Here is a 24,055-nt window from a genome sequence, read left to right on the forward strand (position 1 = left end):
CTGGCCTCAAACTCACAGAGATCCGCCTGGCTCTGCCTCCTGAGCGTTGGGAATAAAGGTGTGCACCACCACACCCGGCCACAAATTACTTTTATAAGAAGCTCCAAAATTTTGAGATACATGAAATAAAATTATGCAGCCCAGCAGCTCAGAGCTCCACTTCCCCCTTACACTGCCTCAGCAACCTGTTCTCATCAGAATGTTCCTGGCACATTCTTAGCATCACACTAGCTGACTGCCTTGGTGGCCCAAAGCATCTACCCTTGCACCAGTGATTTGTCATCCTCTGGTCACACTACAGCACTTGCACTTGCCCAGAGTCTGTTTGCCATGTCTTCTTTTTAAAAACAATATTTGTATCAGTTCTTTGAGGACTTCATATATGCATACACTGTATTTCGATCATGTTCTGCTTCTCTCATAAGCTTTGAGATACTACAGGTGTGTGGTTTTCATGGTAAACACAAACCCGAAATGCCTATAGGCACCTCTATCCATCCTGAGGGTAAGGTTGGAAATGATTAGCTCAGCTTCTCCATTCCTATTGTAAAAGAGTTCTCATTCCCATTCAAGGAGGCTACATTAAAAACAGACGAACACCTAACAGTAGTGGCACACATCTTTAATTCCAGGGAGGAAGAGGCAGGCGGATCTCTGTGAGTTCGAGGCCAGCCTGGTCTACAGAGTGAGTTCCAGTTCAACCAGGGCTACACAGAGAAACCCTGCAAAAAAAAAAAAAAAAAAAAAAAGAAAGAAGAAATAAAAGAAAGAAAGAAAAAGAAAGCCGGGCGTGGTGGCGCACGCCTTTAATCCCAGCACTTGGGAGGCAGAGGCAGGCGGATCTCTGTGAGTTCGAGGCCAGCCTGGACTACCAAGTGAGCTCCAGGAAAGGCGCAAAGCTACGCAGAGAAACCCTGTCTCGAAAAAAACCAAAAAAAAAAAAAAAAAAGAAAGAAAAAGAAAAACGTAAAAGCAGGATTTTGATAAGCAGTGGCTGGCAGGAAGGAGCACTCTGGGAGTAAGGGAGCAACCACACACAAACCAGGGCAAGAGGCAGCACCAGTTCTGAGCTAAGGTAAGAAGGACGAGGGTCAGAGGCCTGCACACCGAAGGGTCGGGCTCACGGCCTTCAAAGTGACAATCAAAGGGAGGAGAGGCATGGAGTCATGGTATAGTTCCAGTTTACCTTTTCTGAATGAGTCCAGGCTGAACATTTCTGGCCAGGAGAGAAAGCTGGAATCCTGAGAAGGAGGGTCAAAAGGCCATGAATGTTGATTACTATTCCTGGTTCAAGAATCTGCAAAGACTGCAAGAACACAGACATTACCCAGAATCGGACAGGGAAACGAAGCCATGAGCTAGTGAGCCCGCTGCTGCTCCCCATTTAAGAATGCCAAGGCGGTGGTGGCGCACACCTTTAATCTCAGCACTATGGAAGCAGAGGCAGGTCGATCAACCGAGTTCCTAGATAGCCAAGGCCACACAAAGAAACCCTGTCTCAAAAAACCAAAACAAAAAGAAAAAAAGTTTTTTTAGGGGCGAGTCCCTATGAAACGAATGATAAATTCCCAAGAAGTAATTGTTAGTGGTATCATTAATAATAAATTATAAATACATTAGACCACAGGTACTAGCCAGAAGTCTTGATTGATGCTTTTCCTTTCCCCCAAGACAGGGTTTTACTATAGAGCCCAGGCTAGCCTGAAACTATCCTCCTATTTCAGCTCCCTAAGCACTAAGATTACAGGCATGCACCTCACACCTGGTGTTTGGGTACACTCCTATTAGTATGTTTTTCCTTTAATTTATTTATTTCCTTCATTTTCTGAACTCTGATCCTCCTGCATCCCCCTCCTAAGTGAAGGAATAACAAGTGTCTGCCACCTGGCTGGTTTTTATTAATACATTTAACGGAAGACTGGATATCAAGTGATTACTGGAAAAAGTAACACTTATAATTTAGTAATAACTGTTTTGTTAAATATTCAAACTCGTACTTAGAGATCTTTTTATTTATTCTTTTTGTTTTGTTTATTTGTTTATTTATTTGTTTTGTTTTGTTTCAAGACAAGGTTTCTCTGTGTAACAGCCCTAGCTGTCCTAGAACTCATATTCACGAGTTCATGTCCTAGAACTCACAGGAGGACCAGGCTGGCCTCAAACTCACAGAGATCCACCGCCTCTTCCTCCCCAATGCTGGAATCAAAGGCCTGTGCCACCAATGCCTGGCAGAGATCTTTTTAATAATAGCACTCCTGGATTAGGACTAGGTCCAGTAACCATTACTAGACTTAGTTTTAAAGGATCTATATAATGTTTTCCACATTAGGTTAACACCCAACCTTGCTAGGAGACTAGAAGGGCCTACACACCTGTCCCTGACTGCTATTCCCTTTCATTCTCAACTTGTGGGGATGTGGAAAGTAAAAGTCCTAATCTTTCAAATCCTTATCATGACCTCCGCTCCCCCAAGGATGCTGGAAATTTCTGCCAGTAAGATATGGTGCATTTAAGAGAGAAAACTTCAATACAGTATCAACAACAATCCATTTACTCAAAGAAGTTACATCCTACAAATATGCAAATTAAGAGTATAAAATAAGAGTAACTTAAAAGAAAGCCTGAAAGTTTTATTTTTTTTTTTTCTTTTTGGGAATTGGGAATTGTACTCAAGCCCTTTTAATGCTAATCAATTGATCTACCAATAAAGTATAACTGCAGCTCAGAAACAATATGTTCTTGCTAAGAAATCTTAAGTTAATCTGCATGTAAACAGACTTTTGTTTTAATTTCAGGTTTTGGAGATTTTTTCCACAAGTTTCACCTTATAGCCCAGACTAACCTAGAACTCACTCTCTAGCTCAGACTGTGTTTGAACTCAAAGGAATCCTCCTACCTTAGCCTCCAGAGTGCTGGAATTACAGGCATAACTCACCATGCCCAGATGAATTTTGCTTTTAAAAAGTCTCTGGAGTCTCTCTTTGCCAACTGAGTTTCATATCTTACGGTCTATTGTCTTCATCTCAAAAATTATGAGATTCAAGATATTAAAACATTTCATTTTATAATATTCTAGAATATCTCAAAGAGATCTAAAATAAATGTCCTTCCCTTGTGATGTGGTGATATTTTTTAAAACATTTGATTCAGTCTAATATAATTTATAGATACATAAAATTCTTCTATGTGAAAATTTCTTATGTGAGGAAACAGAACTTTTAGTAGACTGTGATGGCTCTGAGCCAGCACATAGACTCCATAATGACAAATTATGAACAATACTCCTAAGAGGACCATAAATGGAGTTAGCCACACACTTTACAGTGTGGCTAAGCAAAATGCACACCACTCTACAAGCAGGGCTAAGTCACCTTACCTTATAAAAGCAGTGAGGGGCTCAGATTTTGTAGGCTTTCGAACTGGAGCTGAATTCTTTCCTTGCTATTCCTCATCACGAGGCTGGGCCTCCTCCTGGAAATTACAATGTCAGGTCACTGGAGTGGCAGTCCCCAATGGGAGGCAAAACTGTACCCATCATAGAAATCAATTTACTAACTTTAACAAGTTTTTGACACAATGGTCCGCTGACCTGTTCTAGACCCACCAAATGTGAATTGTCCCATACAGCACCTATAAGAAAATGCTGCCGGGTGGTGGTGGCAGTGGCGCAGGCCTTTAATCCCAGCACTCAGGAGGCAGAGCCAGGTGGATCTCTGAGTTCGAGGCCAGCCTATTCTACAAAGCGAGATCCAAGACAGGCACCAAAACTACACAGAGAAACCCTGTCTTAAAAGGAAAAGAAAATGCTAAGAAAAATTTCTCCAAGCCCAGAGCAGCCCCCTTTTACTTTTCTAATCCCACAATGGCTATAATATTAATCTATCTAAAATGACACTTCCAGAATGGGAAAATTACAATGATGATAACCTCAAGTAAGTTTTCACGGTTTACAAAGAATGTCCATAGACTTTACTTCATATAATCCCTGCAACTACCCTGTGAAGAATGTTCTCTCCCGGAGAAGGAAACTGAAACACAGTTATAGATCTTACCCAGGATCCCATAGCATCAAGACAGAATGGAAATCTGCATTTACGAATTCTGGCCCCATGATTTTACATGTCTATATTACACTACTTTTCTTACATATCAACCTGTATTCTGAATGTATCAGGTTCATTTTTGAGAGGACAAATGGGGTCAAAAAGCTGATAAAACTTTGGACTATAACTTTATAAATTAAAATACTTGGGTAGTTACTATCTTTGGGGGTCAGGTGGGAAAGGCCTACATAGATATAAACTTTGGCAAAGAATATATAAATGCACACATTAAAAGCACTATCATAAATCTCAACTATAGGCCAGGCGGTGGTGGTGCACGCCTTTGGTCCCAGCACTCGGGAGGCAGAGCCTGTCAGATCTCTGTGAGTTCGAGGCCAGCCTGGTCTACATAGCGAGATCCAGGACAGGCAACAAACTACATAGAGAAACCCTGTCCTGAAAAAAACCAAATATATGTCATGAAAGCGTCTCCCTCCTGGAAATGTCAAGACTCTGAGCATGGCATAGGGCACATGGCAGTAGAGTCACCGCCTTCCAAGAAACCGCAAGTGAAACCATCAGATAATGTATAAATTCACTCTGGCCAGTAGGCTGCATTCAAAACAACTTGAGACCTTGCAACTGGACTGCTGCAGTCTACCTGCTACAGTGCATGGCAAACACCCATGAACTGGGGTTGTAAGGTGAACAGTCTCTGCATTGGAAAGCCGCAGTTAAATGACCAAAGTTGCTTACACAAGGGCTATCTAGAAAGCGTGTTGACACCATACCCATGGCTTGAGGGTTCTGAGGACCCCTGGGACTCCACTGCAAACAAAGGACCCAACATGCATTAGGTCTTCCCCTGCAAAATGGGACAAGTCACCAGCAGCAAACAAAGAACATCTCACCCCTTAGCCTCCCCCAGTGACAAGGTCGGTGCAAAATGGGGCAACCCAAAGGAGTAAAAAATGCACCAGGCCTCCCTTTGGAGGAACGGCCCAGACCGCACAGTGGGAGGAGGGGCAGACAAAGGTCTCGGGGCACTCCGGAGACTTCCTCCAGGCCCAGCCTAGGGAAAACGGAGCATCCCCTGAGGCGAAGGCGTCGTCGCGCCAATAAAGCAGCCTCTCTCTCGGCCTCCGCGGAGCCCCTGGCAGCGAGGCCCGCCCCGGCAGACCGGTCTGGCCCCCGCCCCGCCCCGGCTCCATGGCAACCGCAGGCCGAGGCCTGACTGTCCACGGCTCGGCCGGGCCGGCTTCCCGGGCAGGCCTTGGATGCCCGGCCTGCTCTTCAGGCTCGCCAGCTCCTCTTTCCCACTCTCCGCCAGGCCGCCGGCCGGACCCGGGACCCCTCCTCGCGCCGACCACCCCCGACCGTGGCAGGCTGCTTCAGGGGGCACGAAAGGGTAGAATAAAAAGCCCAATTCACCTGTTGTTACAGATGTGAAACAAGCCTCGGTGCACGGCGCATGAGCCGCGGGCCCCCCCAACCACGGCCGGACTACAACTCCCACCAGCGACGGCGCGGTCCCTTCCGGGTCCCGAGGAGGAAGTCCCGCCTGCGGCCCGGACGCTCCTCGGCCTGCGCCTTTCGCCTGCCTCCTGGGAGGGATGCGGCTTCTCGGGGGCTCGCGAGGCGTTCGGCTGCCTAGGTTGTCTGTAGTGTTCCTGAGCTCACGGTGCGAGGTGGCCACGCCGAGCCTGTATCCGAGCACTGGCCGGAGGGCGCGCGGCTGTAGCCCCAGGCGCAGGCGGGACTTCCGGCGGAGCGGCCGGGGCCGCGCGCGGCCTGTGCCGTGGGAGCCGGCGGCAGCTGGGGGCTGATGGCCGTCTGCGGTTCGTCTCGCCGTCCCCAGCCGTAGCTCTGTGTCCTACCTTTTCTCTCCTGGGTCTCCCCCTGGGTCTTCTGCACTCTTAGGGGAGGTGAGCGATTTTGCCTCCCAGAGATGTAAAACTACACCGGGCCAAGGACAAGGTAGCGCTTACTGCTGGCTTAGGGGGGTCGGGGAGAGGGCCGACCGCCAGCCCAGGCCCCATCGCCTGCCTGTCAGGAGTGAGCAAAGTCGATGTGCCCAGTTGTGCTCTGAGCAGAATGAAGCATGTGTTCCATGGAATCCGCCTTCAATGGAGGAAACTCAGTAGTTCACAGCCGGGAGACAGTATTTCAGAACGTGACCTTTTGATATTTGGAGAACTGGTACCATAGCTCGTAATTTAAAAACAAAAAACAAACTATTCTGTGTATGCTTGTGGGTATGTAGGGTATGTACAAGGTAACATGGCTTCAGATCCCTTGAAGCTGGAGTTACAGACTGTTGTGGGTCCGCCCTTATCTTGGGTTTTTTATTGTTGCTGTGATAAAATACTATAACCAAAAGCAACTTGGGGATGAAAGTTTATTTCATCTTGTAGGTCACAGTCTGCCACTGATTGAAGTCATGTCAGGAACTGAAGCAAAACCCACGGAGAAACCATTGCACCATTGCTTGCTAGCTTGCTTCTCATAACTTGTCCAGGGGAGTCCCCCCCACCTCCACCCCGCCCACGTCAGTCATTCAAGAAAGTGCCCACAAGCCAATCTGGTGGGGGCAGTTTCTCAGTTGTGGTTCTCTCTACCCAGGTGACTCTAGCTTGTGTCGAATTGACAAAAAAAAAAAAGAGAGAGAGAGAGAGAGAAACATAAAAAAAACAAAAAAACAAATCAAGACAGTGTTCATAACCTCTGGGCCATATGTCCAGCCCAATAATCTATACTATTTGTGCAGCCATTTAAATATGTCATTAGATGGGTGCCATGTCACCGGTGACTTCAGCTACTCCAGAAACTGGGGCAGGTGGATTGTGAGCTGCCAGCTAACCTGGATTGCATAGCAAGAATGGCATGGTGGTACAGGCTTTTAATCTCAGCGCTCCAGAGGCAGAGGCAGGTGGATAGATCCGATCTGAATAGTTCCAGGCCAGTCAGAGCTGCATAGTTAGACCCTATCTCACAGAAGGAAGGAAGGGAAAGCATATGGTTGTTATTTTCTCTCAACATTGCACAGAAGTCTAGGAGTTGGAGTGAAACATGATTTTTTTTCATTCAAAGAATTACTTCTTGGGAACAAAAGACATAAAACTCCCTGCACAGATATTGCAATTTCTTTTTTCATTTTATTAAATAATAGAACTTGGGAGTGAATATTAGAGAATAAGCCTGGGAGATCCATGGAGCCACAGAGATGTGAACACCTGCCTCTCCCCACTTCCTGGATCTAAGAGCCCAAGCATCTCAGCTCCTTTTTCTCTTCTTTGTATCTCCTGAGTCTACCAGGGAAACTCTGGTCCACTATAGCCAACTGAATGTGGACTCTGCCCTCTGAACTGAGGTTGGACTCTACTGGTGGTCCTGGAGCAATCAACACACAAAAAAATCTTCCCCCAACGTTGCCCCTTTTTTGTCTAAAAAAAAGGAGGAGGGGATTCAACTCCAACAAATTTAAACTATAAACAATAATAACAATTATCAGGTATTGTCTAATAGAAAGGAAAGGTATTAACTAACAAAATGAAACTATATACAATAAGAACAATTATCAAGTAAGAAATACATTCACAATGTCAAGTCCATTTGTATTTGGCAAATTCGGAGAAAATACTTCATTATTTATCATATCTTGATGAGTCCAGAGTTTTGTGCCTAATTTACTGTCTATTATGACTAAGGAAAACTGTAACTATAACTATTAATCTTCAACTCGATCAGAGACCTGAGAAGGATATACTATTACCTGAGTAAACAGGAAGAACAGAGCAAACAACTTTGAAAACTATAGAAATGACAGAGACTACTGGCTTTCTGGACAGTCACCCAAGGTTCCTCTGCAACGTTGGGGCATCCATCTTCAGCCTATAGGCCTAAAATATATGACAGACTTTTCTGTGAAGCAGGGATTTTGAGGTACTGTTCACCTCTTCTTGGCAAAGTTCAGTAGTTGCCTTATTTGTGTCCTACTTGTCCAGTTTGGACAGCATATTGTCAGCAGTCGAGGCAAGGACAGTTTCTTTGCCCAGTGGCTGACGTTGCCACAAATGAAAGCAAACTCCTTATGGAGGATTTTTGATACCTGTCATCCTGTTTTGGAGTAAATTGGTGCTGCTGTGAACAGACATGTCTCACTGTGATGAAAAGCCTTTTGTTATAAAACATTAAAATGCCATATTCTCTATGTCTCTTAAGTGTTTGAAGACCATCTATTTATTAAAAATATGTCTTTGATTGTCCTTGAAAATATACCTAAAATGACTACAAGTTCGATTGTTATAAATGACTAACTACTAACCTGTATTTATTTATTATACTTACTAGCTTTCAAGGACTAGAACTTTACATTGTGTTTTTATTTTTGTTTGTTTGTTTATTTACCGGAGTTACAGAGAGCTTTATTAGAAGGAAGGAGGGGATAGGGGTGAGGAGAGCCAGGCCTGGGGGGAGGGAGAGATGGCGGGAGCAGAGCAGAGAGAGAGAGTCGGGGTCCGCGTCCGGCTTTTTAAGGCGCAGATTGCCATGAGGTGGGTACGTAGTCGCCAGCACCCCCTAATGACGTAAGACGCAAGACCCCTAGGAGTGAGGGCAGGTGTAGCATGAATCTTAAATGGTCTTATTAATAAAAACAAATCCAGAGCCAGATATTGGGGTGAATGCTGAAAGATCAGAGAGACAGAACAAACTACAGCCACCTGACCTTGCCAATTCCTTAGCTGATCCTGTTTTCTCAGACTGGAAGCCTCTGAGTCCTCATCCAAATGGATCTCAGCTGAACTGCTTCTCAAAAGTCTAAAAGCTTAACCTGCTCTAGTTCCTGGTCCTCACGCCTTAAATACCTTTCTACTTTCTGCCATCACTTCCTGGGATTAAAGGCGTGAGTCACCATGCTTGGCTGTTTCCAGTGTGGCTTTAAACTCACAGAGATCCAGATGGATCTCTGCCTCCAGAAGGCTAGGATTAAAGGTGTGAGTGCTACTATTTTCTGGCCTCTATATCTAGTGGCTCTTCTGTTCTCTGACCCCTAGTAAGTTTAATAGGGTGCACAATATTTTGAGGAACACAATGCCACCACAGGCAGGATCCTAACATTCTAGACTTTTGCTTATTATAAAAAGCGAGTGAATAGGAATAGGGGTGCCATTTCTCCCAGAAAAACTGCTTCCAGCTGACTTGGTGGGTGTGGGTTGGCTCTTAGGGGGGTATGGAAGGTTTTTTTTTGGGGGGGGGGGTAGACAGGCATCCTGGGATGGTGGGCTGTCCTGCTGCCCTGGAGCTGTCCATCCCTATTGGCTTGGCACTCTGGCCACTTTTGTGTCTGACAGGATGCTTTTGAGACAGAAGAAGCCTGAAGTAGGTCTGACCTGTCCAGATGGGTTTAAGCTGGTTTCTGGAGCAGTCTTGGGGAGAGACGAGGCTGTCACATGAGCACAGTCCTGACATACTGTGATGGCGGCAGCAGTGGCAGTGGCGGTGTGAAAAAAGCGTAGCGGGCAGGGCAGTCACAGGTCCTCGGTATAGGCTTCCCAATGCTCAGCCCTGGACACAGAGTGCCGGAATTTCCTATGAGACCACGCACGGCACAAGATGATAGGATGAATGGCGCGGCTGGCGGCACTGGTTACCAGTGGAAAAGTCATGACCCACGGCCACGACTCCCAGAGCTACAGAGAGCTGTACTAGAGAGCAGGGAGCAAAGGGAACAGAGAGAGCAGAGAGAGTACATCGCATTTTCAAATGAGGCTGCATAGGTATAATTCCTTAGACAAGAAATAGAAACATTTACTACAGTATAACAAAAATAGCCTTAAATTTGTATCAATATATAAAAATATCTTAAGAGTAGAAACTTAGAGTATGTTCTAACAAAAATAACTTTGTATCAATGTACAAAAACCCATACCAATGTAAAATATTTGACATTAATAGTTACTTTTTAGTTTAAAGTAGCTTTCATAATCTACCCTTTTATCCTATCATTCCTATATCTCACTTTTTTCTTTTCAGAAAGAGATCCTTGACTCAAACCTCCCTTGTTTAGTTTCTTCCCCGACCATGACCAATAACAACTTGTGTCCCAACCCCCCCCCAAACAATGGCAAACATCCATCTAACAACCAAAAACCACCCACCCCACCTCTTGGGAATGTGGGTGTCGTATTCTTAAAATTACTTCCTGTAGTGTGGGGGTGACAGCATCTTTAGGGGACCCTGAAAAAAGATCAAGATAAAGATCTAGTTCTAGGAGAGCTAGCTGTTGTCCACTTTCCATGTGATGGGAGAGTGCAAGGCTTATCTGAAGTCCTTAAGGGACCATCATAGCTAACTGCTTTGAAGATGTCCTAATCAGTTTGTAGTTTAAAGCTGATCTTTGGGTGGTGTTTGTCAGCTTAGTGGCATTACCACAATCCAGGTGGATTCAACATTGTGGGTCCCCAATATCCTTTTGGAGATTTTAAACGTCACTGTTTGAAGGAATATGATGGTTCACTGAAGGAAAGTTTTAAATGTCCAGCATTAAATATTAAAAAGTTTTAAATATGCAGCAGATATCGGAGAGGTTAAAGACAGTCTATTAAATACCTCGGGGGTACACAAACTTAATCCCTAGGTACCTGCTTCAGACTCAAGCCTGAAATCACATACAGAAGCTAGATGAAGCATATTTCTAGAATAAGTTAGTACTCTGTATGACTACTAATATCAAGACAGAAGATTTAGATATATATGTATGTATGTATGTATGTATAAATCTTATAAATTTTGAGATAATATTTATACCTTAAAAGCTTTAAAGAGTCAAAATAAAACCAAAGGATTTTGAGATTAGTGGTAATAGAATAGTTTCTTAATTTTGGTTTTTCTTCTGTCCAATACTATGTGGCTCTTCTACCATGAGAGAGATTTTGAATTTTCCTTTAACAAGCATTGTTGGGTTTAGAGAAGGAGAGAGCTACTCTCCAACTCCATAGCCAACTTTAATTTTTAATGAATTGGGACTACAAAACACCTTTTGCCCTATATTTCTGTAGAGAACAGTAGAGACAAGCATTGGGGAAGATTCATGAGATATTGTCCTATTGGAAGTGTGCTATACCATTAGGTCGGTTTGCTCCTTTTCTTGGGTCATATTCTCTAGATAATTCATTCGTCCTTCTTCAAATGTCTCATTTGTCTGGTGATCTTCAGATATCTTAGTTGGACGCTTTTATTCTCCTGGAAAGAAAAAAACATAACCTGCCCCAACCTTAACTTTGGGGAGTTTCCCCTTTTGGCATGCCTCTCTTAATCACGCGGTCTTACCTGTTCAAATCTAATCTTTATCGATTTTGATGTTATTCATAGCTTTTCTTCTCCTATGGAATCAAAAGCCAAACCTCTTCCCCAACATAACATATCTTGGTTTCCATTATGAGGTCAACACACCTTTGAAGTATACACAGTGATGCAATTCAGCAGCTTTTTTCATTAACCAATGTCTCTCCACAGCTGCTGTTCCTTTCTCATTAGCATTTAAAAATTTAGAGTTTATAAAGCAGTGTACAATCTATCTCTGGGGGTCTTTATTACCTCTTTCTGTTTATTAAGCATATCTTGTAAAGTGCAATTAGATCATTCTGTAGTTACATGTCCTGTAGGATTGTGTGGTATACCTGTAATATGCTTTATATTGTAATATGGAAAATCTGTTTCACTTTACTAGAGACATATGCTGGAACAGTGTCTGTCTTAATTTATACAGGTATCGCCATGATGTTCATAACTTCTATATTTTTTTAAGATTTCTTTTTTTTTTAAAGATTTATTTATGTATATGAGTGCTCTATCTGCACGTACACCTTTATGCCAGAAGAGGGCATCAGATCCCACTATAGATGGTTGTAAGCCACCATGTGGTTGCTGGAAATTGAACTCAAGACCTCTGGAAGAGCAGTCAGTGCTCTTAACTGCTGAGCCATCTCTCCAGCCCTCATAACTTCTAATAAATGTGTAATTACATAATCAGCCTTTTCAGGACTTCAGAAGTTGAAGCAATTCCCATTGAAATCCTGAATATGTATCTGTCGTGTGGTGTACATACTTTAATTTTCCAAATTCCAAAAATGAACCACATCCATTTGCCAAATTTCTTTCTTTCTTTCTTTCTTTCTTTCTTTCTTTCTTTCTTTCTTTCTTTCTTTCTTTCTTTCTTTCTTTCTTTTTTTTTTTTTTTTTCTGAGACAGAGTTTCTCTGTGTAGCTTTGCATCTGTCCTGGAACTTGCTTTGTAGACCAGGCTAGCCTTGAACTCACAGAGATCCGCCTGGCTCTGCCTCCCAAGTGCTGGGATTAAAGGCGTGCGCCACCACCGCCAGGCCATTTGCCAAATTTCATTTCTTTGAGTACCCTTTGGGTTACTTCCTGCAAGTAGTGAAGTTTAGCTACACAAAGAACAAGTAGGACATTTCTTTATAATTTTTTTATCTTGTTGCCATATGATAGGACAATCTTTCTTCAAACCTTTGCTGTTAACATGTTGTTTCTTATGAAACTCAGAGGCTTCTGAACACATTTCTACTAATAGGTGATCAGTTTCTACATTACCTTGTGCTAGAGGGCCTGCGATCAGATATGTGTTATATACAAGGGATGATTTCTATTTCTGATTATTTCTTGTAATTGAATAAGTAGAGAAGTTAATTCTGAACCATCTGGAATAAGTTCAGTGGTTTCAATCTGTAAAGCAACTTTTTCTGCATATTGGGAGTCAGTAACAATACTAAGAGGTTCTGAAAAATCTAATACTATGAGAATAGCATATAATTCTAACTTTTGAAAGGAATCATATGGGTTTTGAGCCACTTTGCTTATTTTTCCTGACTTAGAACCTGCCTTCCCTGATTTATTTCCATCAGTATAGAATGTAGGGGCTCCAGAAACTGGTGTTCCTTGCACAATATGAGGAAGAATCCAATTAGTTCTTTTTATAATCTGAAGTCTCTTGCTTTTGGAATATTTGTTGTTAATCTTTCCCAAATTATTGCAAGCTCTTTGCCAATGTTCATTTTCTGCCCATAGTGCGGGAATTTCAGCATTAGTAAAAGGTACTACAATTTCTGCTGAGTCTATTCCTGTTAGTTGACAAAAATGTCCATTTTCCTTTCAGAATCAATTTAGAAATCTTTTCTACATGAGTCTTTAATTTTTTTTTTGGAGGGGAGGACTCTTTAATTTTTTATTCTGTTTATGTGGCCAAAATATCTATTCTAAAAACATTGTCTTTCCTCTACATAAGAATTCCTGTAAGAGAATGTTTAGTAGGTAAAACCAGATGATCCACATGTGCATCTTGTAGTTTCTCTTCTTTCAAAACCAATTCTCTCTCAGCCTCAGCTGGTGCTTTTCTTGGACTATTAAAGTCCTTATTACCTAGTAAGGTTTCAAATAAAATTGCTTAGTTCTTAAGTTGTCAATCTAATTATGGTCCACAGTGAGTCAATATCTCCTAGCAATTTCTGAAAATCATTATGAGTTCATAATTGATCTCTCCTGATTTGTACTTTCTGTGGTTGAATCGTTTGTAAACCTATCTTATATCCTAGGTAATTGATCTAATCTCCCCTCTATATCTTTTCAGGAGCAATTTGAAATCCCCAAGAAGGCAAACATTTCTTTACCTCTTCAAATATTTTTTTCTAAACTATCTGAGTCTGAATCAGCTAGTAAGATATCATCCATATAGTGGCAAATTATAGATTGAGGAAACTTTATGAATTATTTCCAATGGCTGTTGTACAAAATATTGACATGGGATGGGACTGTTTAGCATCCCTTGTGGAAGAACTTTACACTGATACCTTTAACAGGCTAGAGAATTTTATAAATAGCCACCATGAAGGCAAATTTTTCTCTCTCCTGTTCTTGCAAAGGTATAGTAAAAAAAGTAGGGATTTTTTTCAAGACAGGGTTTCTCTGTGTAGCTTTGGAGCCTGTCCTGGAACTCACCCTGTAGACCAGGCTGGCCTCGAACTCACAGAGATTCACCTGGCTCTGCCTCCTAAGTGCTGGGATTAAAGGCATGTATCACCTGCCAAAAGTAGTCTTTTAAAATCAATCACTATAATAGACCATCCTTTAGTTAATAAAGAAGGCAAGGGAATTCCAGGCTGTAAAGGGCCCATTGGCTGAATCACCTTATTTATGACTCTTAAATCTGTTAACACTCTCCATTTCCCAAATTTCTTTTTCATGACAAATATCAGAGAATTCCAAAGACTAGTAGATTCTTCAATATGTTGAGAATTTAGCTGCTCCTGTATCAACTGTTCTAGTACCTGTAATTTTTCTGATGTCAAAGGTCTTTGTCCCACACAAACAGGTTTGTCAGTTAACCATTTCAATAGTTGGGCTGTGGTACCTTTGAAAGATCACCAGCTGTTGTGCCCTTCTTATGTACAACCTGAACAGTCTGTGACTATTCTTCATAATACCTTTTAATATTTCTCTCAGAACCATTCTTTATTTTATGGTTTGTTTCTGAGACTAGAGGAATGTTAATCTGTGTTTTCTATTCCTGCAACAAATCACATCCCCATAAATTCTTGCTATGTTAGACCCATATGGTTTTAATTTTCCTATCTGCCATATACATTTTATTTATCTTTACACTTTCTTTTACCTGAGATAAAGTTCCAATCCCAAAAAGCTGCACATTTACCTCCTGAAGAGGCCAATTTGGAGGACAGTAGCTTGGTTAAATTGTTATATCCATGCCTGAGTCAACCAAACCTTCAATTACAATGTCATTTATCCATATTTTTAGCTTTAGTCTTTGATCATTTATAGTAGTGTGCCAGAATAGTTTTTTTTTTAATGATCTCTCCTGAAAATTTTGTTTTATCTACTGAAGCTGGCATTAGGTCCCTTTCTTTTTTCTCTGTATAACAGTCCTGGCTGTCCTGGAACCTGCTCTGTAGATCAGGCTGGCCTTGAACTCATAGAGATCTGCCTGCCTCCACCTCCTGAGTGCTGGGATTAAAGGCGTGCACCAAAAATGCTCTGCTGGCATTAAGTCCTTTAATTGCTCTGTGGAGGAGTTTTCCCCCATGCTGACAGTGAGTGATTGAGCCATATTTGACATTGGGGCCTGTAAGAGGCTTCCTAAGGCATTTCCTGATGGCAAAGGATTACCTTGCCTGTCTTTTATTGATCAGCATTCATCAGTCCAGTGTCAGCCTTTGCTGCACCTTCTGCATACTCCACAAGACTAGGGCCTTCAGTTTGGATTATCTCTAGAAAAAAACATCGTTTTTTAGGAAAGCCTTGCCTACAGTTTCTCTTTAGATGACTTTGTTTACCACAATTAAAACATCTGACCTTTTGATTTTTATTAAAGTTTATGGAAATCACCTCTTCTATCCAAGTATTATCATGAGTATGAGATCCAGCATTGACTGTATTTTGGATCTATTCATCTGTGGGTGCTGATCTTGCCTTTAAAGGCCTGATTGCCCTCTTGAATTCTGAGTTAGAATTTTCTTTTTTTTTAATGTTTTATAAAATCTTTATTGACAAGTAATCCACATAGTATACAATTTGCCTGTTTGCACAATTTGATAGACTTTAGTCCAGCATCCTCATAGGCCCATGACACCATCACCACTTTCTATTTTAGAACATTGTTGTCTTCAATTTCATACACATATATAACATATGGTGATTACATTCCACCTTATTTTATTTATTTATTTATTTATTTTTGGTTTTTCGAGACAGGGTGTTTCTCTATGTAGCTTTGCGCCTTTCCTGGAACTCACTTGGTAGTTCAGGCTGGCCTCGTACTCACAGAGATCAGTCTGGCTCTGCTTCCCAAGTGCTGGGATTAAAGGCGTGCGCCACCACCACCGCCCAGCTCCACCTTATTTTTTTAAATGAACATAATATTTGCAATTGTAACCATTTGTAAATTCACAATTCAGTGGCATGAATTACATTCAAGATATTATTTACACTCATGATATTCATTAATTACACTCATGATATTAATTACACTTGTGGTATTCATTAATTACACTTGCAGTCTGAATTAGCAGTTTCAAAAGCCAAAGATTCAATTAATATTTGTCTAACTTCTGAATCTGATATTCTATTTACAGCTGAAATCAGTCTTTACAAAAATTCAGTGAAGGCTTCTTTTGGGCCTTGTATAATTTTAGTAAATGACTCAGTCTTCTTTCCTGATTCTTCAACCCTGTTCCAAGCATTCAAAGCTGCTGTACAGCAAAGAGCCAATGTGTGATCATCAGATGGAGTCTGTCTTTGAAAATCAGCATACTGACCATCACTAAGAAGCTGGTCTTGGGAAATTTCAATACCTCTAGCCCTACTTCTATGACCCTAGGTTCCTCTTTCCACCATGTTTTCCATTGTAACTGAGGACCAGCTTCCCATATTGCTATAAGTAAGTATTTCCAGTCTTGTGGAATAATTGAGTGGCCCTTGAATTTAACATCTTCACAAAAGGTGAATGTATACTATATGAAACTATTGCTTCCTTAAATCTCAAATCTAACATTTTGACAGGATTCCAGTTAGTTTCTTCATAGCCTTTGGGATACTTGTCATCTAGTGTTCATTTTTGTGTGGTAACTGGATAAATTAAGGTTGGTTCTAATAATGTTGGGCTGCTCTCATTTTAATCATGCACTGGTGAGGTAGGTTCTGCTCTAAATTCCTCTGTGTGAATATTTTTCTCCTTTTCATTAGTAGGTCTTTCTAAGGCTTGTATTAGTCAAATTACCATATTTGTTACAGTTACCAAACCACTTTTTTTTTAAAAAAAGATTTATTTATTTATGTGTGTGAGTGTTCCATCTTCCTGTACATCTTCATGACAGAAGAGGGCATCAGATCCCATTGTATATGGTTCTGAACCACCATGTGGGTGCTGGGAATTGAACTCAGGACGTCTGGAAGAGCAACCAGTGCTCTTAACCTCTGAGCTATCTCTCCAGCCCCAAACCACTTTTTAAAAAATAAAACATGAATTAGCAAACTGATAATAATTATGATTGACTTTATGTCAATCCCAGCTAAATTGTTTATCCCCTCATTTATTGTTTCCATTGGCAAGCCATCCAGACATGGTCCTAACTCCCTGCATTGTGATGTTTCTGATCCTTCCCCCACCCCAGCTGAGGACCAAACCCAGGGCCTTGCTCTTGCTAGGCAAGCGCTCTACCACTGAGCTAAATCCCCAACCCCGATATTTCTGATTCTTGCCATGAAAAGGTTTTCCTTTTTTTTTTTTTTTTTTTTGTGAACCTAATTTCCCATTTAAAATTTCCCAAGTTTCTTATGAGCTCTGCTGATGCTGACAGCATAGGTGGATATGTGCACAGTCAGTAGCTGCAGTGACAATGTTTGACTGTGCCCGCACAGAGGCAGGCACAACAGAGGCCACTGTGGCTGCTCCTGTGCTGTGTGGGTGGCAGTGTGGGTGTGAGCTGTCTGAAGAGCTAATGTAAGAAAACCAGTAGGAGGAATCCATGCGGTTGGGACGCAGCAGTGTGGGACAGAACTGCCCAGCCTGTTACTGGCAGCTAGCTGTCACTGCTCAGCACAGCTGGGCAGAGGACACCAGTGGACACCAGTGGACACCAGTGGACACCAGTGGACACCAGTGGACACCAGTGGTGCAAGGCTAGTCCCCCTGGCAGCTTGCGGCCATGGCAGCAGCAGTAAAAGCACTTGCCCTGAGTGGGGGCCATGGCAGTGGCGGCGGTGGCAGTTGTGGGGGAGGTGCCCAGGCAGCCAGACTATTTCTCCACAGCCCTGATGTGTGTGCTGTCCACACAGGACTGGCCTGGGAGAGGAGCAGTGGCTTTGCTCTGCTCCATCCGGGTACTTGTACCAGCTACACAGGGGAGGGCCAGGGAGAGGCCTAAGAAGTGGGTACAAGGGGAAATCGGGCAGGAGAAGCCTGCTTGGCTAGGATGTGGCATAGGAGGGCACCACACCGACAGGATTATAGTGCCAGCGATAAGTGGCTGACTCAGGTGGTTTCAGAGCTGATGGGTAGCTGTGCAGATCACAACAGGAAAATTCCTTGGTAGCACGTGGTCACAAGGTGAAGTAGCAGCTTTAAAAGCCACAGCATGATGTCACCACATGTTGGATGCCAGATTTCTTTTCTTTTTTCATTTTATTAAATAATAAAACTCAGGAGTAATATTAGAGAAAAAACCTGAGAGATCCATGGAAACACGAACACCTGCCTCTCCCCACTACCCATATTGAAGAGCCCAAACATCCTCTCAGAGCCTCCTTTTTCTCCTCTGTGTGTCCTTCTATCTCCCTCTGCATCCACCAGGGAGCTCCATGATCCACTCTGGCCAGCTGAAAGCAGACTCTGCCCTTCAAACTGAGGTTGTACTCTATTGGTGGTCCCCAAGCAATGAATACAAACAAATGTCCCCCAGCACACAGCCCCACATTAGGTACAAACCTGTAATTGCAACATTTAGGAAGTAGAAACAAGATGTTCAAGGCCAGCCTCAGCTACATAGTTAGAGGGTCTGTGTGTGAGTTTACAAACAGTGACCAGTGTGTGCAAGGACTGGCAACTGCAGCTTCCCTGGATGTTTGCTGCCTCAGACTGCCTGCCCACAGAGACCTCCCACCCAACCAGCCAACCCATCCTTCTGTGCTGTGCCTGATACATAAGCTGTGCTCTCCAGAACCCTATCTCATCCCCGCTTTCTTGTACCTAAATCTGTGTGTCTATCTTTTCTTCATTCCTTCCCTGGCCCTAGTCAGGGTTCCAGAACCCAAGCTGAGTAGGATGTGATACATCTTCTGCCTCCCTGGTGCTGGAATTAAAGACATGTGACACCATGCCTGGCTACCCCTGCCCCCATGTGAAATGTCAGGCTATAACCCATTCTTAGTGCTTACTGCCTCTGAACACTGAGTGTAGGAATGGACACTTGCTTTTTGCCCCAATGTCACAGACACAGCCCAGCAGCTGTGACTGTGGTACTGACAGATCCAGGCCAGCATCTGGAAGGCAGCCTTTTTGAATTTTCAAAAACTGTTTATTGTGGTATGCATATATGATGTTGGAGGGGAGGTTACATATGCCACAGCACACTGTAGAGGTTAGAAAACTAATTGTGGGGTTTCTTCTCCTTCTACCTTTATGTGGGTTCCAGTGATGAACTAAAGTCATCAGGCTTGTGTGACAAGTTCCTTTATCCACTGAGCCATCTCCCTAGGTCTTATCAGTGCTGCTCACCAAAGGAGCACTGGGGTCACAGATGCTGTGTGCTCCTGCAGTTGAGTTCACATGACTTCTGTAGATTTGAACTTAAGTCTTCACACTGTACCCCCGAGTCATCTCCCCAGCCTAGGAGGATTTATTGAATTATTCATTTATTTATATCACTATGGATCAAACCCAGGGTACCATTCATGCTTGGCAAACACTATACTACTGAGCAATATCCCCAACCCCAGTTTTCATTTTAAATACACTTGGAGGATTGGAGAGATGTAATCCCAGCCCCGCAGAGGCTGGGGTAATATTAACATTGGTTCAAGACCAGCCCAGGCAAGATCGTGTTTCAGGCCAATCTAGGCCACATAGCAAGTCCTTGTCTCAAAACAAAACTATTTTTAGTTTTGTGTATTATAGAGAGGCCAGAGGATCTCACAGCTTTCAGGAATTAATTCTCTACTTTCATGTGGGTTCTGAGGTTCATTTAGCTTTGCTCAGAGTGCCATTACCTACCCAATGAGCCATTTCACAGGCCCTCAAAATAGCTTTTTTTTTTTTTTTTTTTTTTTTTTTTGAGTCACTCAGAAGCAGTTTATTGTAGGTGTGCACACGGGTCAACAGTCAAGCTGAGGACTGAAGACCCCGAAGCTCCAGCTTATAGGCTTTTTATAGGGCAGTTTCACACGGGTCGGGTAGAGGGGTTACTCAGGGTCTGGGTGGTTTTGGGTGGGTAACAGCAGTTTCTGGGAAATCTTGAGTACATCTCGTAGTAAATGCCTTAGGCCATATTTAGCTAGCAGTATTTCAGTAAAGTCCACTTCCCAGTGTTGGCCCGGTCGACTCCCTCGTAGTCTCTTTCCAGGAGCCACCCGACCAGGGTATGCATTAACCTGCTGGCAGGCTTGGCAGCCTGCCACCACTTCCTCTGCCATCCGCTTCCTTTCAGACGGGGAGTGGGTTTTATTCTCTGCTGTGAGTTGGACTAACTTCTGGCTACCCAGATGGGTCAGCTTGTGGATTCGTTCCAGAGTGTCCTTCAGAGTCTCAGGGGCCAGAGGCTCTTCAGAGACTGGGCTTTTAGAGGGTGACAGGTGGACTGTCAGGTGCCTGATGCCTCGGAGAGCTGCCTCCCTTGCTTCCTGGTCAGCCCTCCGGTTCCCAACCGCAACTGGGGAGTCGCCCTTCTGGTGTCCTGGGCAATGTACGATGGCCAGCTCACGAGGCAGCATGACGGCATCTAGTAGCGCCTCGATTTTTTATTTTTAACTTCCTTTCCTGCCGATGTTAATAGTCCCCTCTCCCTGTATATGGCCCCATGCACATGCGCGGTTGCAAATGCATACCGGCTATCTGTGTAGATGGTGGCTCGCTTACCCGCTGCCATGGTGAGGGCTTGGGTGAGCGCAATCAATTCGGCTTTTTGAGCCGAGGTTCCCTCTGGGAGGCTGCTAGACCAGATGACCTTATTCTTGTCCACCACTGCCGCTCCCGCCTTCCGCTGCCCCTCATTAGGAAACTGCAGCCATCCGTATACCATATCAGGTCCGGGTTGGCCAGCGGTTGGTCCGTTAAATCTGTCCGGACCCCAGTGTCCTCCGCCAGGATGGCACCACAGTCATGCACTGGCTCTCCCTCCTCTTCTTGTTGGGCAACTGGGAGGAGGGTGGCTGGGTTAAGGACGGATGCGGTCCCGGTCCAGGAGAGTTGTCTGATAGTATGTGGCCCGAGCATTGCTGAGCCATCGGTCCGGCGGACAGTGCTCTCCAATGCATGGGGAGCTATAATAGTCAGATGCTGTCCCAGAGTTAATTTATCTGCGTCCCTCACCAGCATGGCGGCTGCTGCCACCGCCCGGAGGCAGGTCGGCCATCCCCTGGCTACAGGATCAAGCCGCTTTGATAGATAGGCAGTCGGTCTTTTCCATGGACCAAGGGCTTGTACTAGGACGCCGACCGCCACCCCACCCTTCTCATGTAAGTACAGGGTGAAGGGTTTACTTACATCCTGGAGAGCAAGCGCCGGGGCTGACAGGAGTGTCCTCTTCAGTTTCTCAAATGCGAGCTGGTGCTCCTTCTGCCAGACAAAAGGGGTCTTTTCTTTTAATAGGGGAGAGAAAGGCTCTGTTATGGCAGCGAATCCTGGAATCCAGAGTCTGCAGAACCCAGCTGCGCCCAGGAATTCGCGTAACTGCCGGTGATCTATTGGAGTTGGTATGCTGGCCACGGTTTGCTTCCGGGCATCCGTGAGCCACCTCTTCCCTCCTTCCAAGGAGTAACCGAGGAAGGTGACTTTGTTTTTACAGATCTGCGCCTTTTTGGCAGATGCCCTGTACCCCAGCCTAGCCAGGGTATCTAGAAGTTTTTCAGTCCCAAGTTTGCAGGCGTCCTGAGTTTCAGCTGCCAGGAGTAAATCATCTACATACTGGAGGAGAGTGACATCAGGGGTGGTCTCTCGATACCCCCGAAGGTCTCGGTGTTGGGGAGTTCTTAAATCCTTGCGGAAGTCGAGTCCATGTTAGCTGCCCTGTCCTCCCTTCCTCAGGGTCTGACCATTCAAAAGCAAAGAGCTTTTGGGAATCTGGGTGGAGGGGTAGGCAGAAGAAGGCATCTTTCAAATCCAGAACAGTGTACCTACCAATTGCGCTCTGGAGGCAAGGTACTCAGGAGATTGTAGGGGTTGGGCACTGTAGGGTGAATGTCTATTACCCGGGAGTTGACTTCCCTCAGATCCTGGACCGGTCTGTAGTCATTTGTTCCTGGCTTCTTTACCGGTAGGACCGGAGTGTTCCACTCTGACTGGCATGGTTTCAGAATGCCCAGTTCCAGAAACCTCCTGATGTGGGGTTTTATGCCTTCCCGGGCTTCTCGACTGAGCGGGTATTGTCTTACACGCACCGGCACCGCGGTGGGCTTAAGGGTGACTACCACCGGAGGTTGTTCTTTAGCCAGCCCAAGGCCCCCTGTCTCTGCCCACGCATTAGGAAACCTGTGAATCCATTCCTCGTTGTTCGGGGAGACAGCAGCTACAGAGGCTTTAGCTGCTGCTCCATACAACCGATACTCCTCAGCGGCTGGAAGTTCTAATGTGAGGAGATGGAGGTCCCCCACTTTCGGGTGTGCAAATTTTAATTCTGGGCCCCGAGCGGTAAAGGAGATTTGTGCTCCCAATTTTGTCAGGAGATCTCTGCCCAAAAGCGGCACCGGGCAGTCAGGCAGGACTAGGAAGGAATGCTGTACAGTACCTTTTCCCAAGTTGACTGTTCTCTGGGTGGTCCAGGGTCTCTCTCTGCTTCCATTCGCTCCTTGAACCAGTGACTTTTGGGTAGATAGAGGCCCCAGCGGATGCTGGATGGCTGAGTAGACTGCCCCTGTGTCCACCTCAAAGTCCACTGGGGTCCCCTCCACTTCAAATGTTACCCGGATCTCGGGGAGGGAATCCGAACCCTGACTCCCTCAGTCTTCGAGGGCAAGGACCTGTCGACCTCGCCCTTTTAACTTCTTTGGGCATTCTCTGGCCCAGTGACCTTCCTCTTTACAGTAGGCACATTGGTTTGGTCCCAGAGGAGAGCAGCCTCCCCGGCCTCCTCCTCCTCCTCGCCCCCGTGGCCCTGGCCCGTCTCTTACCGCGGCTGCAAGAATCCGTGTCAAATCCCGATTCTGGCGTTTTTGTCGTTGTTTCACTTTTTCCTCTCTTTCTTTTTCCAGTCGAATCTCTTTTTCTTCCGCAGTCTCTCACTTATAGTAGACCTTATCTGCCTCTTTAACCAGATCTCTCAGGCTCAGCCCTTGCAATCCATCTAATCTCTGCAACTTCCGCCGTATATCTGTGCGGACTGTCCTATAAAGGCCATGCTTACTGCTCCCCTCAATTCCTCTGACTGTGGGTCAAAGGGGGTATACCTTCTATATGCCTCCATGAGTCTCTCAAGGAAGGCAGAGGGGGTTTCTTCAGGCCCTTGAAGAACCTCACCTCCTTAGCCAAATTAGTGGGTCTTCTGGCCGCTGCACGGAGACCCGCCATTAGAGTCTGGCGATATCAAAATAGCTTTAAAAGATAGTGTCTCCTCATTCTCCTGTTAGCTGTGTTTTGGAATGCTAGGTAGCTGAGCATGATCTTGAACTTTTTTTTCCCCTGAAGACAAGGTTTCTCTGTACAGTTTTGGTGCTTGTTCTGGATCTCACTCTGTAGACCAGGCTGGCCTCGAACTCAGAGAGATCCACCTGGCTCTGTCTTCTGAGTGCTGGCATTAAAGGCATGCACCACCATCAATCGCCAGCTTTTTTTTTTTTTTTTTTTTTTCAAACCAGGGTTTCTCTATGTATTTTTGGCTGTCCTGGAACTCAGTCTGTAGATCAGACCTGCCTCTGCCTCCAAAATGGTGGGATTAAAGGCATTTGCCACCACTGTCTAGCCTCCTATACATTTTTATGGCTCTGTTGCACTATCAACAAATAATGCAATGTACTTGAAAAGAGGGAAGCTTACTTCAGGGTATAAGGTCTTGGTTTAAAACACACACACAACTCAACCTGGGTTGGAGATATGACTTAGCAGTTAAGGGCTCTAGTCCTTGCAGAGGACCTGTGTTTGACTTCCATGGCAGCTCACAATCATCTGTAACTCCAGTTCCAGGGGACACCTTCTTCTAACCTTCATAGGCACTAGGCACCCATGTGCACAGACATACACGGGATATCAAAACACTCAGATACATAGCCAGACTCTACTCC

General features: G+C 44.4%; 1 protein-coding gene and 1 non-coding gene across 12 annotated transcripts in view; both read right to left on the bottom strand.

Annotated features, from left to right (window-relative positions):
* Positions 1 to 6,115, bottom strand: part of Dhx30 (DExH-box helicase 30) — a 29,358-nt gene extending 23,243 nt beyond the window's left edge. The window contains exons 1-4 of one of the 11 annotated variants that reach the window (XM_076577140.1): positions 5,475 to 5,528; positions 4,800 to 4,908; positions 3,377 to 3,471; positions 1,187 to 1,306 (exon numbers count right to left, since the gene is read on the bottom strand). Coding sequence is in view for 8 of the 11 variants with exons in the window: in XM_076577139.1 (XP_076433254.1) it covers positions 1,187 to 1,214 (28 nt within the window). In the remaining 3 variants the exon portion in view is untranslated. Of the gene's footprint in view, positions 1 to 1,186; positions 1,307 to 3,376; positions 3,472 to 4,799; positions 4,909 to 4,954; positions 5,275 to 5,474 lie in introns of those variants that run through there. The other 10 variants (XM_076577139.1, XM_016004442.3, XM_006985861.4 and 7 more) reach the window with 10 other exon arrangements.
* Positions 6,116 to 18,969: 12,854 nt separating this feature from the next.
* LOC121831231 (small nucleolar RNA SNORA43) lies at positions 18,970 to 19,106 on the bottom strand. The gene has a single exon (XR_006074607.2). It is a non-coding gene; the product is annotated as a small nucleolar RNA SNORA43 (small nucleolar RNA).
* Between the last annotated feature and the right edge of the window lie 4,949 nt (positions 19,107 to 24,055).

The sequence above is a fragment of the Peromyscus maniculatus genome, chromosome 7 (assembly GCF_049852395.1).
Source record: "Peromyscus maniculatus bairdii isolate BWxNUB_F1_BW_parent chromosome 7, HU_Pman_BW_mat_3.1, whole genome shotgun sequence".
Classification (NCBI taxonomy): Eukaryota; Metazoa; Chordata; class Mammalia; order Rodentia; family Cricetidae; genus Peromyscus; species Peromyscus maniculatus.